Source organism: Anguilla rostrata, chromosome 15 (assembly GCF_018555375.3).
Source record: "Anguilla rostrata isolate EN2019 chromosome 15, ASM1855537v3, whole genome shotgun sequence".
Classification (NCBI taxonomy): Eukaryota; Metazoa; Chordata; class Actinopteri; order Anguilliformes; family Anguillidae; genus Anguilla; species Anguilla rostrata.
In genome coordinates this window covers 33,480,005-33,507,726 of record NC_057947.1, presented here as the reverse complement: position 1 = coordinate 33,507,726, position 27,722 = coordinate 33,480,005, and the positions used below count along the sequence as shown (strand labels likewise).

Here is a 27,722-nt window from a genome sequence, read left to right as displayed (position 1 = left end):
AGGTTCGATTCCGCCGGTAGGGCAGTGCTGCTGTACCCTTGAGCAAAGGTGCTACATTGCTGCATTGCTTCAGTAGTACATATCCAGCGGTATACATGGATGCAGTGTAAATGCAATGCCAAAAATGTGTGTAAGTCGCTCTGGATAAGAGTGTCTGCTAAATGCCTGTAATGTAACGGAGGTGGCTGTGTGAAATCCGGATGGGGGTTTTCAGGCCGTCCGAAGATCAATGCTGCAGGAAATGATGATTTAATTGGGATGGTTATTATACGATTATGTAAAATAATTATACGATTATGTTCTCATGATCATTAACATGCACAAGTAAAGGTAAATGATAGGAAATACCCCAAGACTCCCGGACCATGCAAAACAGCCCCAGACCAAGGGGTGTCCAGATACATTTGGTCATATAGTGTATAAGGGGCTCATTTTAATCTGCTGTCCAGGGTTGTGTTTTTATGACAATCCACATTTTAGATTACAAGCTCCTGTATTTTGCCAGTGAGGGTGATTTAGAGGATCTAGGATTTATTTCAGTCTCTACTGGGTCCAATGTAGGGATTCATAAAAGAATACTAAAATACGCTGTTTTTCTATCAGTAAACACTTCATCGCTCGTCAGTAAGACCAATATTTTGTCTCTCCTGTCTGAAATATAAGTGTGTTCGTGGTTCCTGCAGCTTGTTTTCGTTATCTGAAATCCGTCATTGGAGCTGTTGGTTTTGATCTTCACCCAAACTGCCCTTCCTTCCTTCCTTCCGTCCTTCTTGTGTTTGCTTCATTATGTAAATCACAGCCATCCTCCAATAACACAATTGCTTTGTATATATATATATATATATCCTTACATTTATATAGCACTTTTCCAAACGCTCAAAGTGCTTTACAGTGATGAAGGGGAACTCACCTCACCCACCACCAATGTGTAACCCACCATTTTGCGCCAGAAAGCTCACCGCACAGCGAAGGTGGGGAGGGGGAGAACATTTATTTAGCCAATTAAATCTGGGGATGGTTTTGGTGGCAAGTTTTTTTGCGAGAGCCAGATCTGGGATTTAGCCAGGACACCGGGGAACCCCCCTAGTCTTAGCTTTGTATGGAAGTGGAAGGTATATAATTACGGTCTAACGTTGTTGTTTTTTTTTGTTTTTTGCTCAGGACAGAGGCTGATCAGAGCCATTGTGTATAAGTAGATGGAGCCTATAAAAGCCAGGTACTCCATCGATATTCACCTTCTCAGCCGCGTCGCAGTCCTCCGTCCTGATTCGGCCCTTACACCGTCTCGCCTCAGTCACCTGATTTTACATTTATGGAAATATTAAAGAAATGCAACGCGCACTCGACGCAACAATACGACGGAAACCCAATCCGGCCACAGCACCCTAAAGAAAGCAGAAACTCAATATGGTCGCCGCAACTGAAAGACGAAAGAAACTCAATTTGGCTGCCGCACAGCACAGCACACTGGAGAAACACAATGTGGATGTTGCTCAATGCAGGATGTGGCATTGAAGTTGTTTGTATAATAAAAATGTTGAGTAGACTTAAGTTATATGTGTGTTTGCTGGCACACAATATTATACTCATTAGTGTTCTGTTTATAGACTGGCTTTAGAAAAGGGTTTATGTCTTCGCATGGTCTGAAAGCATGGTCTAAACTTTCCATATGTTCATTAACATTATTTGTGAAGTTATCTTCTTCCAAAGATGACTTCTATGGTTTCTTCTATGCTTAATGCAGCTTTTGTAGAGATACAACCCATCTCAATGTTCAGCGTAATTAGGTTATCGCTTTTTATAAGCACTTGGATCGGTTGTATGAGAAAAATACAACCACACGGAAAGTGGTTGGATTTACAAATCTTTACAAAAGCATTGCTAGAGCCAATGATCTGCTGTAGCCCGGTGTGTACAGCCCCATAATTCACCTGCAATTCATTATTGCAAATGTATTTTTGCGGTGTAAGACATAAACTAATATCATAGATATAAAGTATGTGCGTACACCACCGAATGAAAACAGTCAGTAAAGTATTTTCACGTAATAAAGAACACTCCGTAAGTAAGCACTACGTCTATAAAAAGAAAATGCACTTCAGAAAACGCAGTAAAGTTAATCTATCGGAGTTAAATTGTGGCAGGAGGCGAGAGTTAAGCTGTTTTTGTCCCGGTGGATTCCGGGGGGGGGGGGGGGGGCTGAGCCGAGGTTATGTCAGAGGAACGGAGCTTAAGGAGCGGAGCTTAGAGTTCCTCGATGTCAAACGGCGGGATCGTACCGCCGCGCGGCAGGCCTGGGCCGCTCGGGACAGGAGCGACGCGTCCCAGCACCTTCAGTCCCCACCGCTTCACGGGGATTACAGGGGCCTCTTACGTAACTGGCTCTCCGGCAATTAGCCTTTTGGCCCCTGTTTAGCTAAAGGAGGGAGGGAGAGGGAGGGAGGGAGGGAGGGAGGGAGGGGGAGGGAGGGAGGGAGGGAGGGAGAGGGCACCCTGAGGGTCTGGTATGTTTTCATCAGGACGCGGGCAGGTTGGCCGGTGCTGATTTCGGGGGGCCTCCGCAGGTATTCTATCTCCAGGTACCCCGGGACAGAGACACAAAGGCTGAATCTGATCTCATCTCGATGAAGTCCTTTTGTGACGACCACCATGTCTGTGGGACTCATATACGTGGGACTCATAGTTGTGGAACTCATAGCTGTGGGACTCATTGCTGAGGGACTCATGGTTGTGGGACTCATAGCTGTGGGATTCATAGCTATGGGACTCATAGTTGCGGGACTCAGACTTGTGGGACTCATTGCTGCAGGATACATTTTTGCAGGACTCCTTGGTGCGGGACTCATAGTTGCAGGACTCATAGTAGAGCAACCGGGTCATCGATCGCACAAACGCCGGCACGTGCAAATTTCAGCAGCTGACTGGGAAACCCCGCTGTCGCCGCGTGGCGAGTGCCTGCTCGCCCTCGCGAGTAGCGGACTCTATTGTCTCCAAATCGCCCCGGGCGACCGGCGATGATGTCACTGTCCAAACAGCGCAGACGGAGGTCTTCCTGCCTCCGGGGCACGGGCCCAGGCTGCTGAGTGACCCCGCGCCTTCGCAGACGGCTTCTCTCGGGACCTGCGCCGACAAGCCCCGAATTCCTGCCATTGCCGACGAAGGGATCTGCGGGGTTTGGCCTTTTAAAGGCTGCTTGTTAGCCAGACGCTAATTTTTTACACACGACCTGACTACACACCTGCTTTAAACAGACAGAAATAGCCCGGGTAATAAATAGATAGATATAGTGCACTTGATTATTAAAGCTATTTGCGTTTTGGCGATTGAAGGCAGGGCTCAGTAAAAAGTTTCCGAAAAGCTTTGTGCCGGTTTATAAACTTTCTATAAATATTTGAGTGAGGTAGAGCTTCAGTTGGTTTTATTGTATTTTTTAAACGTTGTTTTAAATTGGTGAGGCAAGTTGCCGTTTGCTTTGGCCAAACGTGGAAATAGTTATGTTCTCTTTTCTTCTCGGTGGGTAATTTTATTGTCATAATTCGAATCATCACGGAGGACGGAGTACGCAATTTCTTTCATGGCCTTAGTTTGTGCATTTCTGCGCTATTGCACACTTCATTAAAACAAGCAAGTGCGCCCCATCCACAAAACAGAACTTTGCATAACAAATAAGGAATTGCAACAGTTCCCCCTTAAAAGTAAGCGTCTGTGTTACAAATCATACTTGCATACCTTCTACGGTAAATGCTATTGGTTAAGTTCTTTTTGTATACCCGACAACAGATATTGCTTGTGATGTTGTTGCAGTTTCTTCTTCAGGCCATTCAATTAATGAGGTAGAGACAGAGGTCAAAGTTCACTCTGAAGGAATGACGTATGAGGTGCATTCCAAAATGGTGTGCACTTGTGTGCTTGTTGGAATGCACTCCGTAGTACGCTTGGTGGTGCAGAACTACGCAGAATGCATGCTTGGGTTTTTTGGATCTCAGCCCCTGGAGGCTCCTGTTATCTCTGAGTTCCACTCCAGAGGCTGTAGATGCACAGGCTGTTTGCCTTTCTGTCCGTCTTATCGTTCTCTGTTTGGTTACGGAGGTGAAATCCTTCGTTTTATGTGATTCATGGAGTTTTTTTTTTTTTTTTACTTGGTGGATTTATCATTTTCATTGCTGTATCGCTCTGGTGTTTGGATTTGCAGTGCCACTCTGTAAATTGTGTCTTCCAGATGTGCCTGAGATCAGATTCAGTATAGCTCAGTAATTACAGTGAGGCACTGTGTTGATCTTGAAAGTGTTTTGGTAAAGAGTTGCAAGGAGAACAATGTTTGTGCTTGCTACAATTTGGCTGGTAAAATGCACCTCACACACACACACACTCCCACACACATGCACACACACTCACATACATCGCATGCATTCATGTACACTAGAACTGGGTTAGATAATCCTTTAAAATACTTTAACCGTATTGAAACCTGCAAAATTTGTGCATATTTCCAACATCTATTTTGACTGTTATTCAGACATCACTTGTTGCATAAGGTGGTATGAATTGGTTTGTACATGTTGAACATTGAACATTCTCAGAAATCTAAAGCAATGTTTCAAAATTTATCACCGAGTTATCACCATCTACAGATTAAAACATTTCAAATATGTATTTGACCTAGGTCTGATGTACATGCATGCACATACAGTACATGCACAAGCTTGACATTACACTCGTATGCGTACATGTTCAAGCACACACACAACCTGGGGGCAACCTTTTCATTTATTTTAGATATGTTTGCAGAGGTATAATGTAGTGCTAAGGAGAAATCACTTTTTAAAACATGCTGTTGTTTATCCTTGTTGGAGTACAACTGCTGTATTCTATAGTGTGCATTTTATTTTGCAGATACAAAGATAAATAATTCAAAAATAAATTTTCTCTGAAACTTTGTCTGTCAGAATAACTGAGAGCACAATCGCTCATGGTGCATTTTCTTTTTTCTCTTGCTGGTAACAGCGCAGAAGAAGTGCACAGCAGTCTGGGAAAATGAGTCAATGGGGAAATGAAATGAAGAAATCACTCTCCGTCCCGTGTGAAATGAAACAAAAAACTGCCTGCCCCCATTTGTGAATTAAAGGGCTCAATACACCCAGAACAACCTTACGGACATGCCATGGAAAGTCCAGCTACCAAGCCTTAAATGGAATGTAGCTGGAACCAGCTGGATGCCAACTGGAATTTGGTGATGGTCTATTGTCCTTACAAAGCTGGCTCACCAGCTGGACCATGGTCTTGCTGTGCTATTTCTATTTCAAGCTTCTTGTTGCCAGATCGATCATCTCCAAACCAGCTTCAGACCAGCTGGGCCAGCTTAAAAACCATGCTGGAAGCCAGGCTGGGATTTTCAGCAGAGTGTGGGATATGAAACCCCACACTGTACGCAGCTAACGAGGCTATGGCTTTGTGAAACAGAATGCAGATTAATCTGTCCATGCTTTTTTTTTTTTATAGCCGTTTCCCAACTCACTTTCCAAAATGACATCATTTGAGAGAAACACGCATAATTTGTGGAGCAATATCAGCGGTGCCTCAAAAAATGGTTTCTCTTGAGTTTATTTGTCATGTATGGATTGTGGAGAAAAAAATGGACCGATTTGTTGTTTCGGTTTCGATGTTTGGGCGACGCTGGCTTTTGAGTGTTAACGGCTGTGTGTGGTGAGTGGGTTCTCCCGTGGTCACACACAGAAATGTTTGCTGTGGTGGCACAGCGGTCGAAGCATTGGCGTCGATTGCAGTGGCACACCCCGAGGATCTGGGGTTTCGAGCCCGGGTCCTGCCAGATCCGAGTAGGAAGCGGCTAATTGGACGGCTGCTTTGGGGGGGGTAGGGGGGGGTGGGAGGGACTCTGCGGGGAGAGTCCTCGCCTCGTTAGGCATCGGGATCACGGTGCCCTGGAGAAGACATGGCTACCTCCTTTCTACTGTCGACGGCTGAGGTTAGGTAGCGACAAATTCTCAGTAGTACACAGAGGAAATTGAGTGGCACTCAGGTATAACTGGCCCCCAAAGTGGGAGAAAAAGGCGGCGGCGGGGGGGGATATCAGAAACAAAAATGAAAATGTAAATGGTTGCACAGTGCTTTCCTGTGGAGGTTCACTTGCAGTATCGGAGAGGAAGGGGTCTCATTCAGAGCGCAGTATCGGAGAGGAAGGGGTCATTCAGAGAGGAAGGGGTCTCATTCAGAGAGGAAGGGGTCTCATTCAGAGAGGAAGGGGTCTCATTCAGAGCGCAGTATCAGAGAGGAAGGGGTCTCATTCAGAGCGCAGTATCAGAGAGGAAGGGGTCTCATTCAGAGAGGAAGGGGTCTCATTCAGAGCGCAGTATCAGAGAGGAAGGGGTCTCATTCAGAGAGGAAGGGCTCTCATTCAGAGAGGAAGGGGTCTCATTCAGAGCGCAGTATCGGAGAGGAAGGGGTCTCATTCAGAGAGGAAGGGGTCTCATTCAGAGCGCAGTACAGCGGTACAGCGGTCTGCGGTGTCAGGGAAGCGTGGAGATGCTCGGCGTATTCTCCCGCTGATGCAAGGGCGATAGAAGAAAAGGCTCGCTTTCGACGAGCCGCGCGTCTAGGTTTACGTTCCCGGTACGAATGAATTTTCGTACCGCAGGTGAAAAAAGATTGATTGTTCCTAAGGGGCCCTGCCTGGTGCCTGCTTGTCTGTGCCACCGCGCTGTAGCGTGTTTACCCGGCTGTATCCGATGGCATCATCATTCCCAGCTGGGAGAAAAGCCGCTATGAACGTAGCCGCTTAACCACAAGCGCACGGGGGAGAAATGAGTTCAGGTGAAAAAAGGCCGATAAGAATTTTCGGGAGGTGTTATGTGACAACGGCGGATTTCGTCTTACGCTGGTTGTTTGTTCCCTTTTTAAAATTTTTTTAAATTTTTTTATAACCAGCGATGGAGCCATGTTGTTTTATCGTTTTGGTTCCTTTTTCTTCGCGGCGTGGGAAGGTTATTCATGATCTTGGGGGAGCGGTTGCAAGATACCGCACTAGTGAATTTTTCTTTTATTTTTTTACGACTGCCAGAGCTTTGCGAAGGAAGAACCGTTGACGCTGAAGACGTCTCGGTTTTCTGAAGGAACAAGCGCAGGCGCGCCACACGCTGTTACTTAAAAATATTTGGCTTTGGTAAATGGACTGCATTTATATAGCGCTTTTATCCAAAGCGCTTTACAATTGATGCCTCTCATTCGCCAGAGCAGTTAGGGGTTAGGTGTCTTGCTCAAGGACACTTCGACATGCCCAGGGCGGGGTTTGAACCGGCAACCCTCCGACTGCCAGACAATCGGTCTTACCTCCTGAGCTATGTCGCCCCTTTCCTTCCCGCGTGTGAACGCCAGCGTCCTCGGCTCCCGCCGTTCGCGTGCGGACCCGAGCCGCGGGCCCGTTCGTATCCTGCGGGCCTGTTCGTATCCCGTGGGCCTGGTCCTGGAGAGCCGCAGGGTCTGATGGATTTTGTTTTTACTCTGCTGAAATAAAGTAGTCGATTACACAGTAAATTTTTTTTTTTTTCGGTCTTAAGTGGCTGTTGTATTTAAGGTGAAAACAAAAACCCGCACGTTCTGCAGCTCCCCAGGACCAGGGTCGGCCACACCCCTGCTGTCTGACAGACGCGAGCGTTCTCATTTACCTTAGGTCAGCTGTTCCTGGAGATCTGCCGTCCTGTAGGGTTTCATTCTAACCATAACAAAGCACACCTCACTCAGCAGCTAGAGCAGGGCTGCCCAACCCTGCTCCTGGAGATCTACCGTCCTGTAGGATTTCATTCTAACCCTAACAAAGCACACCTCACTGAGCAGCTAGAGCAGGGCTGCCCAACCCTGTTCCTGGAGATCTACTGTCCCGTAGGTTTTCACTCCAACAAGGCACACCTCATTCAACATCTAGAGATTTAATTGAGCTGCTAATTAGTGGAGTCGTGTGTGCCAAATTAAGGTTTAAATGAGGACCTACAGGATGGTAGATCTCCAGGAGCAGGGTTTGTTACCACTACCTTCGGTAATGTGTGCTTACTGGGTTCCGTTTGAATGGAATGGTATATTATGGTGTATTATTAAAACCTGTGCCCTGCTGTACGTACGTAAACATGCACGGAGGCCTGGCTGCAGGAGTGTTTGGGTCGTGTGCAAATATTGTAGCTGCACTGGCATGTAATGTTCTGTTCACTATGTATATTTAACGCTTGTAATGGGAGAGAGACTGAAATCTGAACAGAGGTATAACAGAGACATGAAGGTAGAGCTCTGTAATGATTTTATCTGTTCCATATAGGAAAATAAATGGTTTGCATGTTACTAATAAACTTGTAAAGTGTTTGTGATTCAGTTAAATTCACATGCCGGAGACTGAACACTACTGCGTTAGTTTAGCTTATGATTTATAATATCCAGCACCTTTTGTCATAAATCTCTCAGCTTCAGTTGGGTTCCTAGAGTTTCTAAGTATGTTACATAATACGTGTTATGAAATAACTTTAGTTGTGATCTGAAACCAGTTGGGGGTTCACCATGCAATTCTGTGATCTTTACTCAGTATCAAAGGTACATGAATAGCAGTTTAGAGCAAGTATGTTCTCAGAACGGTCTAGGCATTTTTGTCATGTGGAGCATGAAAGTTCATTGAATGGCTCTATCGCAAAGCCTTATGACATGTTCCTCTGTTCTTTAGCCAGACGTATGACACATTTAATTTGGTCTCAAAGCAATGTGGTGAATTCATACAGTACGCCGTTTGTACAAGATGTCTGCACGTCGGCGAAAAGCCTTTGATTTTTTTTCTTCTTCTCACAGACGCACCTGTTTTTCATAGAGGTTTATGTGGAGATTTATAGGCACAGGAACACAAGCGGTTTGCCAGATGCGGTCCCAGGAAGTGTTGCCATGTACACTTAGGCATGGTAGCTGCTCACGCTGCTTCAGGTGATCCAGATGTAGAGGTTTAATCGTGTGTAAAATTTAGCCTTTGTAAATTGCACTGTGGACTTGGCTGTGTGAGGAAATAATAAACAAATAATAATAAAACCATATATATAAAAAAGAATAAGATGCATTGTTAATGCACAAATTCACGGCTGATTGCTATTGGTGTCCAGCAGCAGGCATCTCACATGTAGGGTTAAGCGAAGGATTTCTGATTATAATGAAGTTTTGCGTGTGCTAACGGGTTTTGCTAACGGCCGTATGAAATCGGGCCCCCAGAATTTGAGTAATTTCACTGGGCTTTGGGAGAAAAGTGTTTCCTGTCTGTCCGGAGGAGGCTGTGGGAACCTAGCCTTAGCTCTGATCTGATAGGGGTGCAATCCCTGCCTCCCCCCCACCCCCCCGCCCCCAAACATTCATTCCTGAATAATGCCCGTGTAGATCCAGCCGATCGGACCTGTCACTCACATTCGAATCAGCTCCGTGATGTCACACGCTGATGCTTGCTTGCTTGAGTTAGCTAAAAAAAAAAAACAACAAAAAATCTCCAGTGCAGAGCTTCTACCCTCCTGTAGGTCTGCTCCGATTCAGCCTGCAGTTTATTTTCACTTGCCTGAAGCGCACACTGATGAATGGTCATATCTGGGGTCGTTATTACGGTATATTTTCACTGAGTTGGCAGCTAATGAGATTTTGAAAAGTTTCTGTGGGAAACTTGTCCGGCAGCGGTGATTACGTGGGGCTGTTCTATGAGAAGTCCTAAAAACAAAAATTAAAAAAAAAAAAAACAGAGAAAAAAAAATTGAAATGGTTTTGTTTCTTCCTTGCTGAATAACCTGGTTTAAGTAGCCACACAAAGAGGGGCGTATGTGGGAGGATGTGATGCTGTGCGTTTCGGTCATCGGAGGGCGGGGGGGTCCGGAGGTGTGGGGGGGGGGTCGTTGCAGGCCGTGCAGTCTGGAGTCCTGACGGGCCTTGAGGACGAGACCCCCGGCTGTTTTGGGACGGAGGCAGAGGCGGCTGAGGCGGAAGCGGAGGTCTGAGACCGCTCCGCTCCTCTGGCTCTGTTCTGGTCATTACATTACATTACATTTGGCAGACGCTTTTATCCAAAGCGACGTACAAAAAGTGCATTTCATGCACTTGTCATGGACAACTACTAAACACAGGTTCAGTAAGATACAATACTTATTTTGCACAGCTATTTCCAGTCGAGAACACAGTTTAGTTCACGCAGTGAACACTATTCTGACCTAACCTCTGCAAAGCCGACTAGGCAGAAGAATAGGCTACAGTAAGCTGCACTGCCTGACTGTGCAGGCGAGGCTCGTGTTAAACTGTGTACTGGAAGCTTTTTTCAATTGCTGTTGTCATATGTAAGAAAAAATAAGAGTATTACATAATAATAAACATAATAATCTGAAACTAAAGGGTTGTGTTGGACTCTGATGGGATGATGTTTGTCTGTGTTTGGGCATGTGCGTTTTTAGGTGTGTGTCTGTGCGTGTGCATGTGTTTGAGCGTGTGTGCATTTGTGCGTGTGTGTGTGCGTGTGTGTGTGTCCCTGCATATTTAGAGGTCTCGGTATCATCCCTGTGTAGTTGTTGTTATATTAGAACTGATCACAGGTGACGGATTACATTTTTAAGATTTATTTAAAAGAGGCCCATCTTGGGAAGGGTACTGGAACTTAGCAGAAGCTGCAAAGGCTGTGTGATGCATTACACTGGATAATTGTTTCTGTATAGACTGTCTGTCCCTGTCAAATAAACATAAAATTTAAAACATTTTATAAATATTATTATACCTTTGTCATGTGGCTTTATTGGAAGCGGAGAGGGGAGGGGAGGGTGTGGTGTGTGGAAGAATCTTGGACAGACCCGTGTACAAGCTGCGGAAAAAAAAAAAAAGCTTGTGAAAACCGGAGAGATCCTGGTCTTGGCTCACTGGTCTAGAACATTCTTATCAGTGTCTTCGGTTACAGTGGAAATGAAGCGGTCAACGACGGGGCCCGGTCTGCCAGGCATTTGGGCTCGGAACCCGTCCAAACCCCCCCCCCCTTCCCCCAGTTAGCCAGGCATTTGGGCTCGGAACCCGTCCAAACCCCCCCCCCCCCCATCGCATCCTGGCATTTTTATTCCCGTGAGATAATCGCAGCACCAGCGTTAATTAAACATGGAGGCGCGGTGGCCGGTCCGTTCCGGTACCCCCCAGCCTCCCCCCCCACACCCGCACACTCATAATGGCGTGTGCCAGCAGTGCCTCATCGGCGTGAGGAAACGGCACGTTTGTCTGGTTGTGTTGGCATCCCGCTGGCATGTTCCGTTTTCCAAGGCGAGGGGCCCTCTGTGACTGTGGTCACTGCGTTCCTTACCCGCGTCTTACATTCGGAGCGCGTGTTCTTACGACCCTGGGCGTTTTAAACCGAGGCAGCCGATTGGCCGAGAGGATGACTCGCCCTTGGTGTTGATTTCTACAGCCAGCGGTGTGCGCGCTCAGAGTTTACTGGCTGGCACAACAGGGGGATTACCCCGCACATTCTCCTGCTGCGGAGAGCTTGGCTGAAGTGGAGAGGGGCGGGAGAATGGGATTTGGGCGGGGCGGGGCTGAGGGGCTGAGGGTAACAGGAGGGCTTCTCCCCCTCTATCACGGTGTGGTGTGAGGGGTAATAACTGTGCACAGGTGACAGATGCCCCCCCACCCACCCACCCATCCCCCCGACTCCACATGCTGATGAGTGTTTCGGGGCCAACACTTTAAGTGCACCTTACGTTACATTACAGGCATTTAGCTGATGCTCTTATCCAGAGTGACTTACACAACTTTTTAGCAATTTTACATACTATCCATTTACACGGCTGGATATACACTGAAGCACTTCAGGTTAAGTACCTTGCTGTAAGGGTGCAACGGCAGTGTCCAGCCTGGGAGTTAAACCTGCAAGCCCAAGGCCGTTGCACTGCTGTATGCCGCTGCCCTACCCTGCAGGATTGTGCACGCCTTCTGTAGTGCCAGCGGAAGCGGCATGGCTCCTCACAGCAGCTCGTGCTCTGAAACAGGAAATTGAGAGCCAGCGAGAGAGCAGCTGCTGAGAGATAACGGTCCCGGGATGGATGTCACGCGCGGTCGCCTGTCCTCCTGGGGAGGGGGGGGGGGAGGGGAGGGGGGGGTGTGTGTGTCTAAACCCAGCAGTGACTGTGCGTTTCGGCTGAGCAACGGTAGTGAAATGGCAGTTTAATTTATGTTGTAAACAGTACAATAAAACCAGCGGGTGTGGTCCTCCGTGTCCTTAGGCTGGGAGGCTAAACTTGTAGCGGCGAACTATGAGAAGGTTTGGCACTCGTGAGAAACGTACACTTTTTTTTTTTTACTATTATTATTTTTTTTACCCAGCAGGCAGGCCTCTTTGATTGGCTCTGTTGAAAGCTGCTGTTTCTGCTGGCACAGAAACCGGGCCCTTTTTTTATTTTTACCCCGCAGAACAATTAATGCCTCCAAACAGGAAGGAAACCGGAGAGAGACTTCCCTTCCCTACCCTACCGTCTCTCAAGAAGTTTCCTTCCTCCAGAGACGCCGCGATTACGCGATTAAATCACCCGAGCGATCGCAGGAGATCGGCGGGGCCGATTTTCCGCAGATGGGAAGCGACGGGGGTTGTGGGAGCGAGGAGCGCGGCTCGAAGGCCGGCGTGTACCCCTGGGGAAGCTGTCGCGCCGCGGCCGACGCGAGGGTTCGGTAGCGCGAGCCCGATAGCGAGCCCGATAGCGAGCCCGATAGCCAGCCCAATAGCGAGCCCGAGAGCGGCCTCTGGAGCTGGGCTCGTACGACGGGGTCCGGGCCGCAGCGTAGCGTCAAAGCGAGCGCAATCCTGTCAGCGCTGATGTAAGAGGCTGAAGCTCTGAGGTCAGGGATTTCAGATGGGGGGGGGGGGGAAGGGCGGGTTTTTATCCCCGTACTTTTAAACCGCGGAGCCTGACTGGCGATGTGCCGGCGTTTCCAGCCGACGGGTCGGGAGCTTTACGCTGGAAGGAAGGAAGGCGGGTTTTAAACCCATCATTCCCCCCAACACCTTTTTTTTTTCTTTTCTTTTTTTTCTTCCCCTCTTTGCTCAATTAATGGTCTCGCTGTTGATTTGCTGAATTGCCTTTTCTCAGGTTTCTCTCACGGTGTTCTTACGCTACCGATCTTTGCATCGTTGCTGCACGTCCAGTTTCATACAGTGTATTACATATGTGTATATACTGTCTATATGTACATATACATTGGGTCGGGACCCAAAATGGGTCGCGGGAGTGTATGAGGTGGGTCCCAGAATGAGTGTGTAGTCCACTAGGCTGTTTTTTGATGGGTCCCTGAGAGGTACTAAATTTATATTTTGGGTCCCAATACTAGAGACTGTCTGATTTGGGTCCCGATATTAAGAAGTATAAGAACCGGTAGAAAGTGCGGGATAGATCTGTGGGGTCCGATCCTGACCGGATGAATTTAACCCTCCTGTTCTGTTCATTTTTTAGGTACAGCAAAAATGTTCCCGGGTCAATCCCCATACAGGGGGGGTTTGCAAATACATGAAATGAACCATTTTCATTTAAAATGTTGATTACACTAATTAAGGCCAGTAGAAGAAGTTTCATACTGAAAAAATAATTTTAAGTATTTTTCAAGGATTTTCAAACTTTAAAAAGGGTCAATTTGACCCGCAACATAACAGGAGGGTTAAGTGCTTTATGCTCACTCCCAGGTCTGTGAGACACATGTGAGATGTGTGAACGCAACGCAATTTGGTTCTTTTAGGTCCCTCTCTCTCTCTCTCTCTCCCTCTCTCCCTCTCTCTCTCTCCCTCTCTCTCTCTCTCTCTCTCTCTCCCTCTCCCTCTCTCCCTCTCCCTCTCTCTCTCTCTCTGACTCTCTCTCGGCCTGGGAATTCCGTTCTCAGAAACCTGCCGTAACTGTGTAAAGAAGCGCTCTTTTAAAAGCTTGGGCTGATTGGCTAACCCGCATGTGCCTTCTTAATCAGCAGGGCGTGGTCCCTCTCTGCTCTAAATTCCTCTGTCTGACCCGAGCCCTGGTGCAGATATATTATCACCAGAGCAGTGATTGATTTGAAAGTGTGCGCTTGTAAAAGCCACCAGCGCTTTGTTTACTGCGCAGTCCTCGCGGTCCTCAGCCGTCCTCCACTGTGAACGCACGGCTTCGCATTTTTCCTCTGCTTTCGCAACTGGTGCTTCCAAATTATGGGCGGCTTTCTGTCATTTTGAGTATCCGCGTGTATTTTCACACACTTCCTCTAAAGTACCAGGAGTATCCAGATACTGGAATTGTCTTATGCAAACTGCATAAATATAATGAAATTAGAATAAATAAGAAATTCTCAAATAACAAAAAGATGTATAAGGCCATAATCGAGGTCTTAATCTCGGGGAGGAGGTCGATATTTTCCGACAGGAGGAAGCAGTTTGTTACTGGCAGCCCAGCACAGAATAATGCAGCATCAGATTTTTTTAAATGACATTTTGCTCATTTTGCAACCGAAAGATGCTTCCTGATGCCCGTGTCTATTTCTGTGAATCTTGACACACTGCGCATAGGATGTGAATGAGTCACAGAAACACATGGCAGTTGGTGAGGCAGTTGGAAAGACAGTTGGTGAGGCTGTTGGAGAGGCAGTTGGACAGGCAGTTGGTGAGGCAGTTGGTAAGGCAGTCGGTGAGGCAGTTGGAGAGGCAGTCGGTGAGGCAGTCGGTGAGGCTGTTGGAGAGGCAGTTGGAGAGGCAGTCGGTGAGGCAGTCGGTGAGGCAGTTGGTGAGGCAGTTGGTGAGGCAGTTGGAGAGGCAGTTGGAGAGGCAGTTGGAGAGGCAGTTGGTGAGGCTGTTGGTGAAGCAGTTGGTGAGGCAGTTGGTGAGGCAGTTGGAGAGGCAGTTGGTGAGGCAGTTGGAGAGGCAGTCGGTGAGGCAGTCGGTGAGGCAGTCGGTGAGGCTGTTGGTGAGGCAGTTGGAGAGGCAGTTGGTGAGGCTGTTGGAGAGGCAGTTGGAGAGGCAGTTGGTGAGGCTGTTGGAGAGGCAGTTTGAGAGGCAGTTGGTAAGGCTGTTGGAGAGGCAGTTGCACACCTGACCGCCAGACGCACCAGAGTTTGGTGGAAGCCTTTGCGATCACTCGATTCTTGCCTTCTCCATAAGTATATTCCCCCCCCCTCCTTTTTTTCCCCTTCAGTGCTGTTGACCCACATGCACTGCAGTGAAGTTATTATGACTTTGTGGTTATGATATAAAAAAGTTCCTGTGGCAGGCACTCTGTACACTGAGGTTTTGTCCCAGCCCGTTATAAACGGCTCACGTCATGTTGTAAAAATAAAAAAAGCTGGATTAAGTTGTGTGTCCTCTCTTCGGATCACGCAGGCCACGAATTTTACTTCGCTCTGGTTGTTGACCATAAGCCCCCCCCTCCCTCTAAGTCTGCTTCGGTTGGCGCGATCGACAGAGCGCGACGTGTAGAAAGGCGTATTTGTCTTGTGGTAGCGACAGGCGTCGAGCGCGGACGGCTCTGAAAATGGCCTGCAGATGTTAATTCTGGGAGCGTTCCAGCTACGCATGGGTAATCTATTAACTGTCCCAGTAAATGCCGGGGGGGGGGGGTGGGGTGGGGTGGGGGTAGACCTGGGCCCTCTCAGAATTCGGTAACATGTGCTCTCCCTGAAGTGGGGGGGGGGGGGGGTGGTGTAGAAGGTGCTCCCCCTCTGAATGTCTGAGTGGTTCCCTCCACAGGGTTGGGAGAGCAGACGTGTTCTTGCTGTAGATCCTCCGCAGGGTTGGGTTGGGTTGGGTTCCCGTGTCACACAGGCTTGGAGATATCGTGCGATTCTGTACATGTTAAGGATCTGTGCTTGAGCTGAGATCAGGCATACAGGCGTCGGTTGAAGAAAACCAAAAAGCATTTGACTGATTTGAAGCCAAACCGATTGCTCTCGGTAACCTCCACCTACATGGCACACGTACATCAGAAGGCGATTGGCTCGGATCGTCTCTCAAAGGAGCCCTCTTCAGTGCGGTCATGTTTCGCATGCTGTTTTCCATCAGAAGGAAAGAAAGACTGACTGACCTCACGGCCGTCTCGTGTGTTCTGAGAGACGAAGTGCAGATCTTTCACGCACGCACACGCGCATCCCAGAGCACCGTAGAGGCCGCCCGTCTCTGCCTCGCTCAGTTTTGATCCCAGCGCGCTGAGGGTCAGAGGTCACGTTTTGTAGGGGGGTACAGTGCTCCTATAAACGTCCCGGCAGTGATGCAAACTTTCGGGTATGCGAATGGACCGTATGGCCCTGAAAACAGGAAGCTGAATAAGAGCTTTATTCTGCTGGAACCACATGTTCAGACTTTTTTTTTTTTTCCCCCACATTCTTACATGTATATATTTTTTTTTAATTCAAGCTCATCTGGGACACATCTGTCCACGTCCCTTCAAAGCTTGTTCTTGTAGGCAGAACTTTCAGCATGATACCTACGCAGTGCACTTGTGATTCATTTTTAAGAAACACCGTTGCACATAATATGGTCGCATCGTCCCCTTTTGTTAACAGCGATTGCATAGTACTGTGTATCAGCAGTCAGCTCTGTGCATAATTCTGCTTGCTGTCGAACTCCCTTACCCTCTGCTGAACATTAGCTCATACCGAAGCTGGGGGGGGGAATGAAACAGACTACAGGTTTTTGTGATGGGTTCCGGAAGCGGTTGTCATAGCAGCCAGAACGTTGCATGGCTGAGGCTGTTTTTTTTTTTTTTTTTTTTTTTTGGTGTGTGGCACGAAAACACCTCTGGTCTCGGGCTAATGGCGGTAACAGGAGAGAGGAGAAACATTAGAGCCGCTAACCCTCTCTCTAAAATCCTCCGATTCCAGAAACGCGTTTGGTCACGACCGCGAAGCGCGCCGTTGATTCGTAACACATCTGTTGCGCGTTAAACGATGAGAGCGGCGACGAGCAGGACCGCGGTGCGCGGGATTTAAAAATAACCCTGTAATGGAAGTGATGAAGGGGGGCAGGGGGGCGGGGGGTGGGGTGGGGGGGGGGACTGTGGACGGAAGGGGCGAGATCGTGATCATGGACTGCACGAGTGTGAGATTGCACTTCCGAATGGGGGATGGGGGGGGGACTGTAATTTGTGATTCTGATCACAGGCAGTATCATGTAAAATACTGGACGATGATTAGTAGAGTTGTTATTTTATGTTGTAGTGTTTATATAATTCATTTCATGATGTGACTTAATATGCGCGGTTGTAAGTGTTCAAACATTTAATAAACATTAAATACAAGCAGCAAACAGACTATTCAGTCTGACTGATTGGATGTATTTAGTATAGCATTTCTGGTTCTTAATTTTTACCAAAAAAAAAAAAACAGTTTTGGCTGGGTGTGATCGCTGGAACAAGCTCACATAGATTGGTTTGTAAAGAAAATGTGTAATGCTTGTGTTTGCATGCAAAATTAACACGGTTAAGGACAAATGGTGATTGAATGCAGGTCATTATGTCACATCCTATTGAATGTGTCAAAGGGAGGCATTCTTTGTGGTGCTCATTCTGGCTCTTTAATCCGCACTGTGGAGAACATCTGTGGAGTTTGAATTGTTAAATATTAGCCTCTTCACTTCACTGCCTGTGGAGGAATGGGCAGAAGTCTTCGTTGCGGGGTTATTTTTAATTGAGGTGGCACTGGGGTTGACCCTGGGTTTGACGGTCTGAACAGGAAATTTGAAATTTGAGGTTTCCAGGGCTGGTCTCTTAGGCCGGCCTGAGAACCGTACCGGGTCGCCAGCGTTTCGCTTTCCGAAAGACGAGAAGCTTGCGAAACAAGGCTGCCATGGATGACTCTGGCTGTGCATGCACATTGTCTGATTTTTAATGAGACTTTTGATTGAAAACCTGGCAACCCTAGTGTCACATGGTGTTTGGCACTTGGACATAATAAGGTAACTGACAAGCTGGAGACAGGAAGATATGTCTGTGTTTATAGTCACCTGTACACAGTAAAATGTCCAGTGTTAATTCAACTCTAACAGTCCCTGGAATGTGGGAACTAATGTTATCTGTTAAAGAGTTTAATTAACACTGTTGGAGTTGAATTGACACTGGACATTGTATACTGTGTATTCGCAGACACTGTGTATGTGTGAAAATAAGCGAGCAGATGTGTTAAACGCGTGAAGCAGAGGGGACCCCTGGATCCCACCAGCAGGGGGCACCTGCACAGTCCTTAAAAGCCCCTGCCATTCGACGGGAAACCCCGGTCATTCAGCACGGGAAGGAGAGAGCGTAGGCGTGTGTGATATCGCCATAGCGATAAACAGTCCCTCTCATTGGCCAATGAGGGAGCTGGTAGCAATGACCTCATGAAAGATAGTGTTCGACACGCATAGGTTCAATGGGAGCCCTGGCGTGAATCTCACACACACACACACACACACACACACACACACACGCAGAGTTCACTGTGAAGTCTCTCCTGTGTCAGCTGAAGCTCTCTTCTCTCTGATTGGATGATGATAAAAGAAATCATCTTAGTCATAATAGGGACGCGAGGAAGTCCAGTTTGCGTCCTGGTGTCACTGCAGAGATTTAGTGCATTTAGGCCACCCTACTGTTGGTCTTGTTGCCATGACAATTCTGAAAATGGGAAACAGCCTCAGTTGCTTCGCATCCCTCTGGACTAACATGCATGCAGGACCGGCCTTGTAGTGTGACTGCTTTGAGAAAAACACACTTAAGCAGACTAATAATTAATCGATTGATTAATTAGTATAAAATGCCCAAGACAATATATTGATGTTTCATATGTATGTTTAAAACATTTTTAGGTTTACAGAACCATTGGATATAATTGTGTATATAATTATTATTGTAATCATACATTGAGCACCGTTTGAATACATTGTTTGCATTGATTTGTACTCAAGCAATTCACTGGATAAAGTGCACATTCTGAGCTGTTATTTGATTTTTGTACAGTGTGGCATCACCATGTCGAAATTACTGCACTTTTTACACACAGTCCCCCCCCACAGGTGCTTCTGATTAGTCAGGTGTGTTCAGTTGCTTTTTTTTAGTGCAGTTATGTTTTTGTCCCTCCCAAACATTATGGCACTCACTGTGTATATATACACACGCATATAATAAGTTTTCATATACTGTATTATATATCATTTTCTGCTGTGGTATATGCTCCCTTCAGTGCTCTGTACCTTTAAAGGGGCCGAGACACACGCAGAGCATGTATCTGCAGGGATGGGTCCCAGACAGCAGCCACTCTTTTTTTTGTTGTCCTGAATGTGTTCATCCTGAGTAATCCGGAGAGAGAATGGAGAAGATTCTAGGGAGGATTCTCGAAATTTTGTATCAGTTTAAAGCAGATACTGACTACATGTTCGAAGCATTAAGATATTTTTCACCCATAAACCATATCTTACGGTACGTTCATCTAAGATTGATCCATATCTGATATATCTGTAATGTTGTGCATCTGTAATTCATGGAATATCATGTAGTTGATGGAGTATCATATCCAGTACAATATTTTAACTGCACCGCCCTCCCCGCCCCCCCCCCACCTCAAGCTCCCTTGCCACAATGGACAGATGAGGTATGAATCGCTAATCTTTAAAATGAGAAGGCCCTAGACGTGTAAATGCTGTTGTTCTGCTTTCATGTTTATTATGTGTCAGTGGGCTGCTTGTCTGCAGAGGAAGAGAAAGTGTGTGTGAATAGAGCTTGAGTGAGCACACAGAGGACTGAGGACATCAAGGAGGGTTTTTTTTGTTCAGTGAAGAGGAAAGAGAGTTCATCACCATGACAGCTAGAAGCACCTCACCAAACACATTACACCTTTCAGTCATTACCTCACACACACACACACACACACACACACACACGCACGCACATATACACAAGCACGCATGCGCGCGCACACGTGCATCAACATATGCGCACAGAAACGAACACACACACACACACATCAACATATGCATGCACAGACACACATGCATGCACATGCACCAATATATGCACATACGAACACACATACAGACACACACACACACACACACACACACACTTTCCTATACTCTCATAGTCATACACAGGCATGAATGAATCTAGAGAGTGCACCAGATTCATCTTAGAAAATAGATTAAAATTCCATGCTGTGAGTGAAACTTATATTACAGAAGCTGACAGAAGATAATCTTAGCTAAAGTAAACAGGAGCATGTTTTTCAGTGAAGTGTACTGAAATTTTAGTATCCAGTCTTCCTTGCATGGACTGTAACTAAGAAGTATGGGGTTTATGGTTTTTTTTTTGATTGGGAAAATGAAGTGTTATGGTAAGTGTCTCATTATGAATGAGTTCGTGTGTTACCTATTTCATTGTTTGCGTGTGTATGTGTTTTCTGAATCTGGTCATGGTAGTGCATTTCTGAAGATGAAATATTTATGGCATGCAGTGTAAAATGACAAGTGCAGCGTTGGTTATTTCAGTATTTCTATTTTGAACGTGCGTTACCTGGATACACAGTACTGTGCGATAGTCAGAGACCACCCTTTTTAAAATGTACTTTCCAGTGAAAACGGCCAATCATGTGCAAGTTATTTATTTTTCAGCGTCAGAAAAATAATGCAGCAAACATATCTTTAACACAAAATGACGCACAAAAAAACCCCACAATTTTGCACAATATCAAATCTTTCAGTGTTTAGTGTGTCCACCCTTTGCCTTTATTACAGCTTCCATTCTGTTTGCGAGACTTGCTTTCAGAGTTTCTTTTTACAGTGATCTGCAGGGATATTTTTCCATGCTTCTTGTAAACACCTCCAAAGTTCTCAGAAGTCGGTTCCACTTTCTGCTTCTCTCGAGCCAAGCAGTCCCAAACACGTTCAGCGATGTTGAGGTCTGGATTCTCTGGGGTGGCCAGTCTACTTTTCTGAGATCACCGGCAGCTTCTTAGCAGTGTGCTTGGGGGCATTATCATGCTGTAGAATTAATTTACCCCCCCCCCCCTCCTCAATCAAACATTGTGCAGAGGGTATTTGTTTGTATTTATCAGTATTCATGATGGCTTCAATCAAAACCAAATCAAACTCTGGATGTTGTTGCAGTATATAAGCCCAAACTTGCGCTGATCCTCCACCATACTTGGCTGATGGTTGCAGAAAATGGTTTCCGTGGTTCCCAGAGTCTTTCCTTGCTTCAGCGACGTACATACTGCCTTCTCTTACTTCCGAAAATCTCACATTTAGACCCATCGGCCCATAAAACCTTACTCCACAGCTTGGGGTGTCCAGTTTCGGTGTGCTAGTGCAAATTGTCTTCTCCATTTGTTAATTTCCTTTCTTTTTCATTTTGACAGCTGCACAGCCTTTCAGACCTGTAGCATTGAGTTGTCTTCTCTCAGTTAAAGGATTTGACAGAAACTCATGTGGATTTTTTTTCAAATCTGAGGCTAGAGTGGCACTTGATTTTTATTTTTTTCTATTTCTCAAAGGTAAAATCTTAAAGTACTGATCGTTTCAGTGGTGTACCAGTTGGTAAACGGACTGCATTGGCGGGGTTTGAACCGGCAACCCTCCGACTGCCAGACAATCGGTCTTACCTCCTGAGCTATGTCGCCCCCGGTTCTTGCATGGTTGCTAGGAGTCCCTAGCAACTCAGCATCTTTAAAAAAAAAAAAGCAATAACCTTTTTCGAACATTCCTGTTCTTTTACTTATTTTCCTTTGACTTTCACATTCCTCACGCAGTTGAATTGCCTCATCTCTGATCTCATCAGAGATCTCTCCTTTCACCATTTTAGATTCACACGAGAGAGTAAATCTGCAAGGCTGCTAAGGTGTGTTCGGGTAGTTTGTTTGTCTGAATGTTACTTTTGGGGGCAAAGGGTTCTAACGTATGTGTCACTGACTCTTTCGGTCACACCTTTTGTTGGAGGAACACAGCCGTATGGGAAGGAGGGACGACTTAAAGTGCTAGTAGAGTAGAGCGCACAAAAGAAAGACTGGACTAATGCTGATAGAGCTGATATTATATGTAGTGACGTAGAGGCTTTTCTGTCATTTTCTGTTAAATATATGTTTCCTGCATTATCGTCTGACACTGGGGGGCGCGGAGGGTGGGGGGGGGGGGGTCATTTGCACTGAGTGGCTGATTTTACTGGAGATGGAACGAAATGAAAGGGGGGTCTCTGAATTTTACGCAGTACTGTATGAGACTGTACTGCACTGCACATTTTGCACGACAGTGATAAGCTTAATCTGAAGTATGCAGGGAATTTGCTTTATCGTGTCCTAATGCATTATGTGATTAAAATACGGTGTTTTCCTTTGAAACCGAGATTGAGAGCTGTACGGTCTGGCGCTTCTGAACTCGACGGTCAGTTTCGGCAGAGTGGGTTCCTTTTCCCGGGGGGGGGGCGTCGCTCGAACCCGAGCCTCGCTCTCGCGGGACGTCTTGGTTTGTTTTAGGGATTCTCTCTCATTCATCTCGGAGACCGTCAAAAAAACCTGGCGTTGCACAGCTCTGAGCCGGGACATCCCCTCCAGCGCTCCCGGGCTCAATTCCTAATAAGGAGACTTTCAGAAATACCTGTCCGGCTCTGCGGATCCGAGGTTTCTGAAAGCCGGCCCCTCCCCCTTCCTCTCCCTTCAGTTGTCTTTACCCTCTTTGTGTTGTGACGTCTTTCACGGGTTTTTTCTGTGGGCGTTATGAGTTTGTTATGGAAAGGGCTGGGGATTATTATAAAGCAGGATTCCGTGTCTGACATTCCGTAGATGGATGCCGGATCGCGCACGGCTCTTTGGCAAACGCCGCCATAGTAGGTGTCGCTGTTTTTGTGTGTGTGTGTGTGTGTGTGTGTGTGTGTGTGTGTTTCTTACACTGATTGAGTATGAATGCAGTAACTGTGATTACTGGTAGACTTCTGAGGTCAACTGTTGTAACTTTCGTTTTTGAAGCAGAGAGAGCTGACTCAAATAATATTTTAGGTGTGTGTGTGCATGCGTGCGTGTGAATTTGCAAGCGTGTGAGTGTGTGCACGCGCGTGCGTGTGTCTGGAGAATGTGCGACTATGGATCAGGTCATAGCGTGAATCTCTTCTCTCCTCCCTCCTCTGTCTTAAAAGCCCTTGGCAACACTGCCTGTTTTTTGATGGTTCTCCAAATTCCTTTTTATGAAAAAAATAAAAAATAAAAAAAGCCCCCATCTATCAGTAGGAGAGTAGTCTGTCCCCACTTCAACTCCGGCCTTAATTTATACACTCGCAGAAATTAAACAGAACAGAAAAGGCCATAAATTATTAGATTAAAATAAATAAAAAAAGCATTGTGAAACAAAACCGGGCAAGGCTTCCAGCATGTCCCCAGTACTCCCCCTTATTAGGCCTTACGCTGGTGCGATAAAAATCCCAAAATAAGTCACTTTTGTTTTAGTGTTTTTATATGAGAACGGCGTCAAATACTGTATGAAATACAATGCACGATGTTCTGAAAGTTCATTGCGAAATTGTGCTTGTTGAGAGACCAAGACTATTGCACTATTCAGGTATTTAAGTGAATTATAAATAATGAATCACTCTTGTTTCTGTGTTAGAAACCCAATAGTTGAGTGCTGTGGGCAAACTGGGCAGATACTACACTCACGTAAGACTCTGTTTTTAAACATGGGGGGGGGGTCCTGGACGTCTCGCCGAGCTGTGGGATGGTCGTATTTTCTCTCTGATCTCATTCTGGGGGGGGGGGGGGGGGGCAGGTCCGGACATGGGAGCTTTCCTGTGGAGTCTGTCCCTTGGCTGGGGTCACACTGTATTTTATTTTTGGGTCAGAATATTAGAATGTGTGTATTGCATTAAAAGCAGCATGCGCGTTTGAGCCCAGAGGAGATCCTGTTAAAACATTACTGAAATTTCACATTGTGGTCTGACCACAGATCTGACTCTTTTATATGTGCAGTTCTGTTCCTATTGAGCCGTTAGTTGAGTTTATTAATGATCCTAATTGTGTCAATTTTAAATTTTTTCCGTATAAAAAAGACAAAGCCGTATTTGATACCTTTTCACAATGGTGTTTTTGTAGCAATATCGATTCAGCGTGTTTGGTGTTTGTAAATTGCTCATCTATGTGCTGTTTTCCACTGGTGTTGTCGGGTGTGGAAATCCTGCCAAGTATTCAAGTGTGATGACGCACGCACAGGAACTCGCATGTCAAACGCGAAAGTGCAAGCCTCTAAAATCCAAAAGCATCGTTAAAATTAGATTTGCTGCGTTGGTCAATATCGCCGTGTCAGACGACATTGTTGGTTGTCTCTAGGCAGTCTTCTTTCTCCAGAATATGCTACTGCTGGATTATCTTCTAAGAAAAAAAAGCACTCGATTTGCTCCTGGTAATAGCTTTATTTCAAATTGAACTCTGGCATTTGGACTGTGAAAACGTGAAACCACAGATGTCGTCGAGTCCGCCAAAACTGAAAAATGAAGGATACACTTTTAAAAATTGATTTCATTTTTTTTTTTGTTTGACGTTACTTGGTACGTGTGTCTCATGATTAAGGTGTTTTTGGAGGCCTGTTGGGACAGATATAAAATGCATAAATGAAGGGTCTGCTTTTCTGATGCTGACTGCTGCCATCTGAGCAGACTCCGGCAGGTTGGAACTGCACTCGAATGCTGGTTGACTCGGGGCCAAATTCACTTCTCCAGCTTCGCGGTTTGTGCTTTCAACGTCAAATATTTTTTTCTTCTTTTTTTACATTTTTATTACACAACTGCTTTAACCCAAGTTGCATAGGCCAGAGTGGTTTTATTTGCATTCATTACATTTTCTTTACGGTGATATTTTCAATCAACCTGGTCACACTATATACTGTTTGGAAGTGTTAAAACTTATGGCCCTTTCTCCTTAAGCTAGTTTGCGATGGTTCCTTATTTTGTTACGTGACAAAACAACCTTGGGGGGGGGGTTCTCACTTTCTATGCACAGGCGACTTTATCAGTGTAGAAATCCAGCGAACAACATCCCAAAAACAACATGCTAACACGAAGAAACTTTGATAGAACGTCCATTGTTGACTTTGCAGTTCTCCAGAAGAAGGGGTGGCGGGGAGGGTGACAGGCGAGGGGAAAGTGAGCTAATTTCAGAACATGTCTTCCTCTAGCATAATACTTATTTTTGGTGGTATTGTCATAAAATTTGAACCAGGATTTGCCCAGTGCTGTGGCTCCATTGTGTTTCTAAGCCTGCTGTGCACGCCCACAAGCATCTGTATCCACTCAACAAAAAAAACAAAAAAAATCTTTTAGGCGAGGAAAAAAAACTTATACAGTGTTTGAGCATCTGTTACTCTCTTTCAGAAACATTTACAGTAATTCTAACGCTTGGACAACAAACTCCCACGGGTTACCTTTCAGAAGAGACCAGGATTATGCCTGTAGCCAAAAGGGTTCAAGAATAGTAACCATTTTATTTCTGGTATGTCATTTTCTGGCTCGTGTTTAAAGAAAGGGGGCAGTACAGAAGGGGTTAAGCAGGGTGATGATGTAATTGCTTTCTGATGTCAGCTGTTTCTGTTGCCTCGGAAACCCCGAGATGCCCATAGGACACTGGACGGTTGAGGGCCTCCTGTATGGCCATATTGACAGGAAACTTCAGGTGTAGCTCAGCTCAGGTTCAGCTCAGGTGCATGCATGCATAGGCTCCAGCACCCCCCACCTCCATGCCCAGGATAAGCGGGTATAGATAATGGATAGACCCTGCCGAGGATAAGCAGGTATAGATAATGGATGGACCCTGCCCATGATAAGCAGGTATAGATAATGGGTGGACCCTGCCGAGGATAAGCGGGTATAGATAATGGATGGACCCTGCTCAGGATAAGCAGGTATAGATAATGGGTGGACACTGCCCAGGATCAGCGGGTATAGATAATGGATGGACCCTGCCCAGGATAAGCGGGTGTAGATAATGGATGGACCCTGCCCAGGATAAGCGGGTGTAGATAATGGATGGATAGATGTTTTTTTGCAGACACACGGAAGCCCTGTGTCTTCGTTCTGCTGATCCCAGATCAGTCAGAAGCCTGTGTGTCTTCACTCAGCTGATCCTAGATCAGTCAGAAAGCCATGTGTCTTCGCTCAGCCGATCCAGAGTCAGTCAGAAAGCCGTGTGTGGTCTTTAAGCTGATCCCAGATCAGTCAGAAGCCCGTGTGTTGACGGTCGCGTACCTCTCCCCCCCCCAGGGTGACTTCACCTGGAACAGCATGTCGGGGCGGAGCGTTCGGCTGAAGCCGGTGCCCATCCAGAGCCTGTCGGAGCTGGAGCGGGTTCGACTGCAGGAGGTGGCCTTCATCCGGCTGCAGCAGGACTACGACCTCGGCTGCCAGATCACCATCCCCAAAGGTGCGCTGGGAAATCTGTCAATCACGCCTCGCCTGTCAATCACAAGGGTCGCCGCACTGTTTTCTATTTCTTTATTCCCTGCTCTGCAAAACCTTCTGTGAAAAGTGCTGTGTAAATGAAGTTATCAGTATTATTTATCCATTTATCAGATTATTATTTTTTTCTCTCTCTTTCAATGTATCTCACTGTACGAGTGTTATATGGCAAAAAGCAATTCATCACAAAAAATATTTGCCACTCTATGCTATATCAGGCTTTTAAATTAAAGTTTGAAAAATGTCAATCAAATGTGTGACCTGTCAACCAACTGCCCGACCGGCTGATCAAATGTCTAAGCTGTCAGTCAAATTCTGAGCCTGTTGGTCAACCAATCAGTCCACCTGTCCGACTCTTAAAGGCAAAATTGTCCTGTGCCTCTGAATGTTGTGCTAACTTTTACCCACAGCTTGAATTATTATTATTATTATTATTATTATTATTACTATTACTATTACTATTACTATTATTATTATTATGTTCAACACTTTCTTTCTACTTGGAAATACAGCACCACGTTTGCAGGGCAGTAGTTTATATAATGCTTTGCCTCCCACGGGCTCGTGTGTATGGTTTTACTTATTTGAGTTTGGGTCTGATTCGAGCGATCCTCGGTGATTTCTGATCGTTTCTGACGCGCTCTTGCGCTGCGGTAAGTAGCCGCAGCTGGTGCTGCTGCCGTTGGGTTTGGGAGCGCTGCCAGGGCTGTGGAAGTGGAGTGGGGGGGGGGGGAATTAGGCCATGGTTTGGACCGAGCTTCACTGCTTCAGCGTGGGGGGGGGTTCTGAATCTGATGGAGATCACAGTTCCAGCACGAGGGGGGAAGACTCTCCTCCACGCATCCCGGGCCACATGATCCCATCTGTGTTTACCCTGTTATCCTTTAAAACCCGTGTCTGTTCATCGTGGGCCGTCATCGTCAGTACACCGGGCGTGTCTGTGTGTTGGCCTTTGCAGAGTGGATTTTCAGATCAATAGACACCGAGAGGTGAGAGATTGAGCACAAAAGCACATTAATTCATTCATTAATTCATTCATTCATCCTCATCAACGGATGCAACATTCAGAAATGCAACAACTTGAGGAAGTGTTGGTGAATTTACTAATAAAGATGTCGTAAACGCTATGAATTATGGGTATGAATTTAGCAGGTGCTGGGTGGAGAGGTTCGACTGCTGTCCCCTGGCGGTTCAGAGCAGCCATAATTCGGCTGAGACTCGGCTGAGGCCTGCTGCCTGTTTTCTGGGCCTCACGGTGGAGAGCAGAGCGGGTCTGTTTCCTGTCAGCTCGTCCCT

The 27,722-nt window shown here is 46.4% G+C and overlaps 1 protein-coding gene across 4 annotated transcripts in view; it reads left to right on the top strand.

Annotated features, from left to right (window-relative positions):
* The window catches only part of LOC135240413 (rho GTPase-activating protein 6-like), a 119,519-nt gene that overhangs the window by 63,228 nt on the left and 28,569 nt on the right, over positions 1 to 27,722 (top strand). For all 4 annotated transcript variants that reach the window (XM_064309834.1, XM_064309833.1, XM_064309836.1 and 1 more), the window contains exon 2: positions 26,232 to 26,391. In XM_064309834.1, the coding sequence (XP_064165904.1) occupies positions 26,232 to 26,391 (160 nt within the window). The remainder of the gene's footprint in view (positions 1 to 26,231; positions 26,392 to 27,722) is intronic.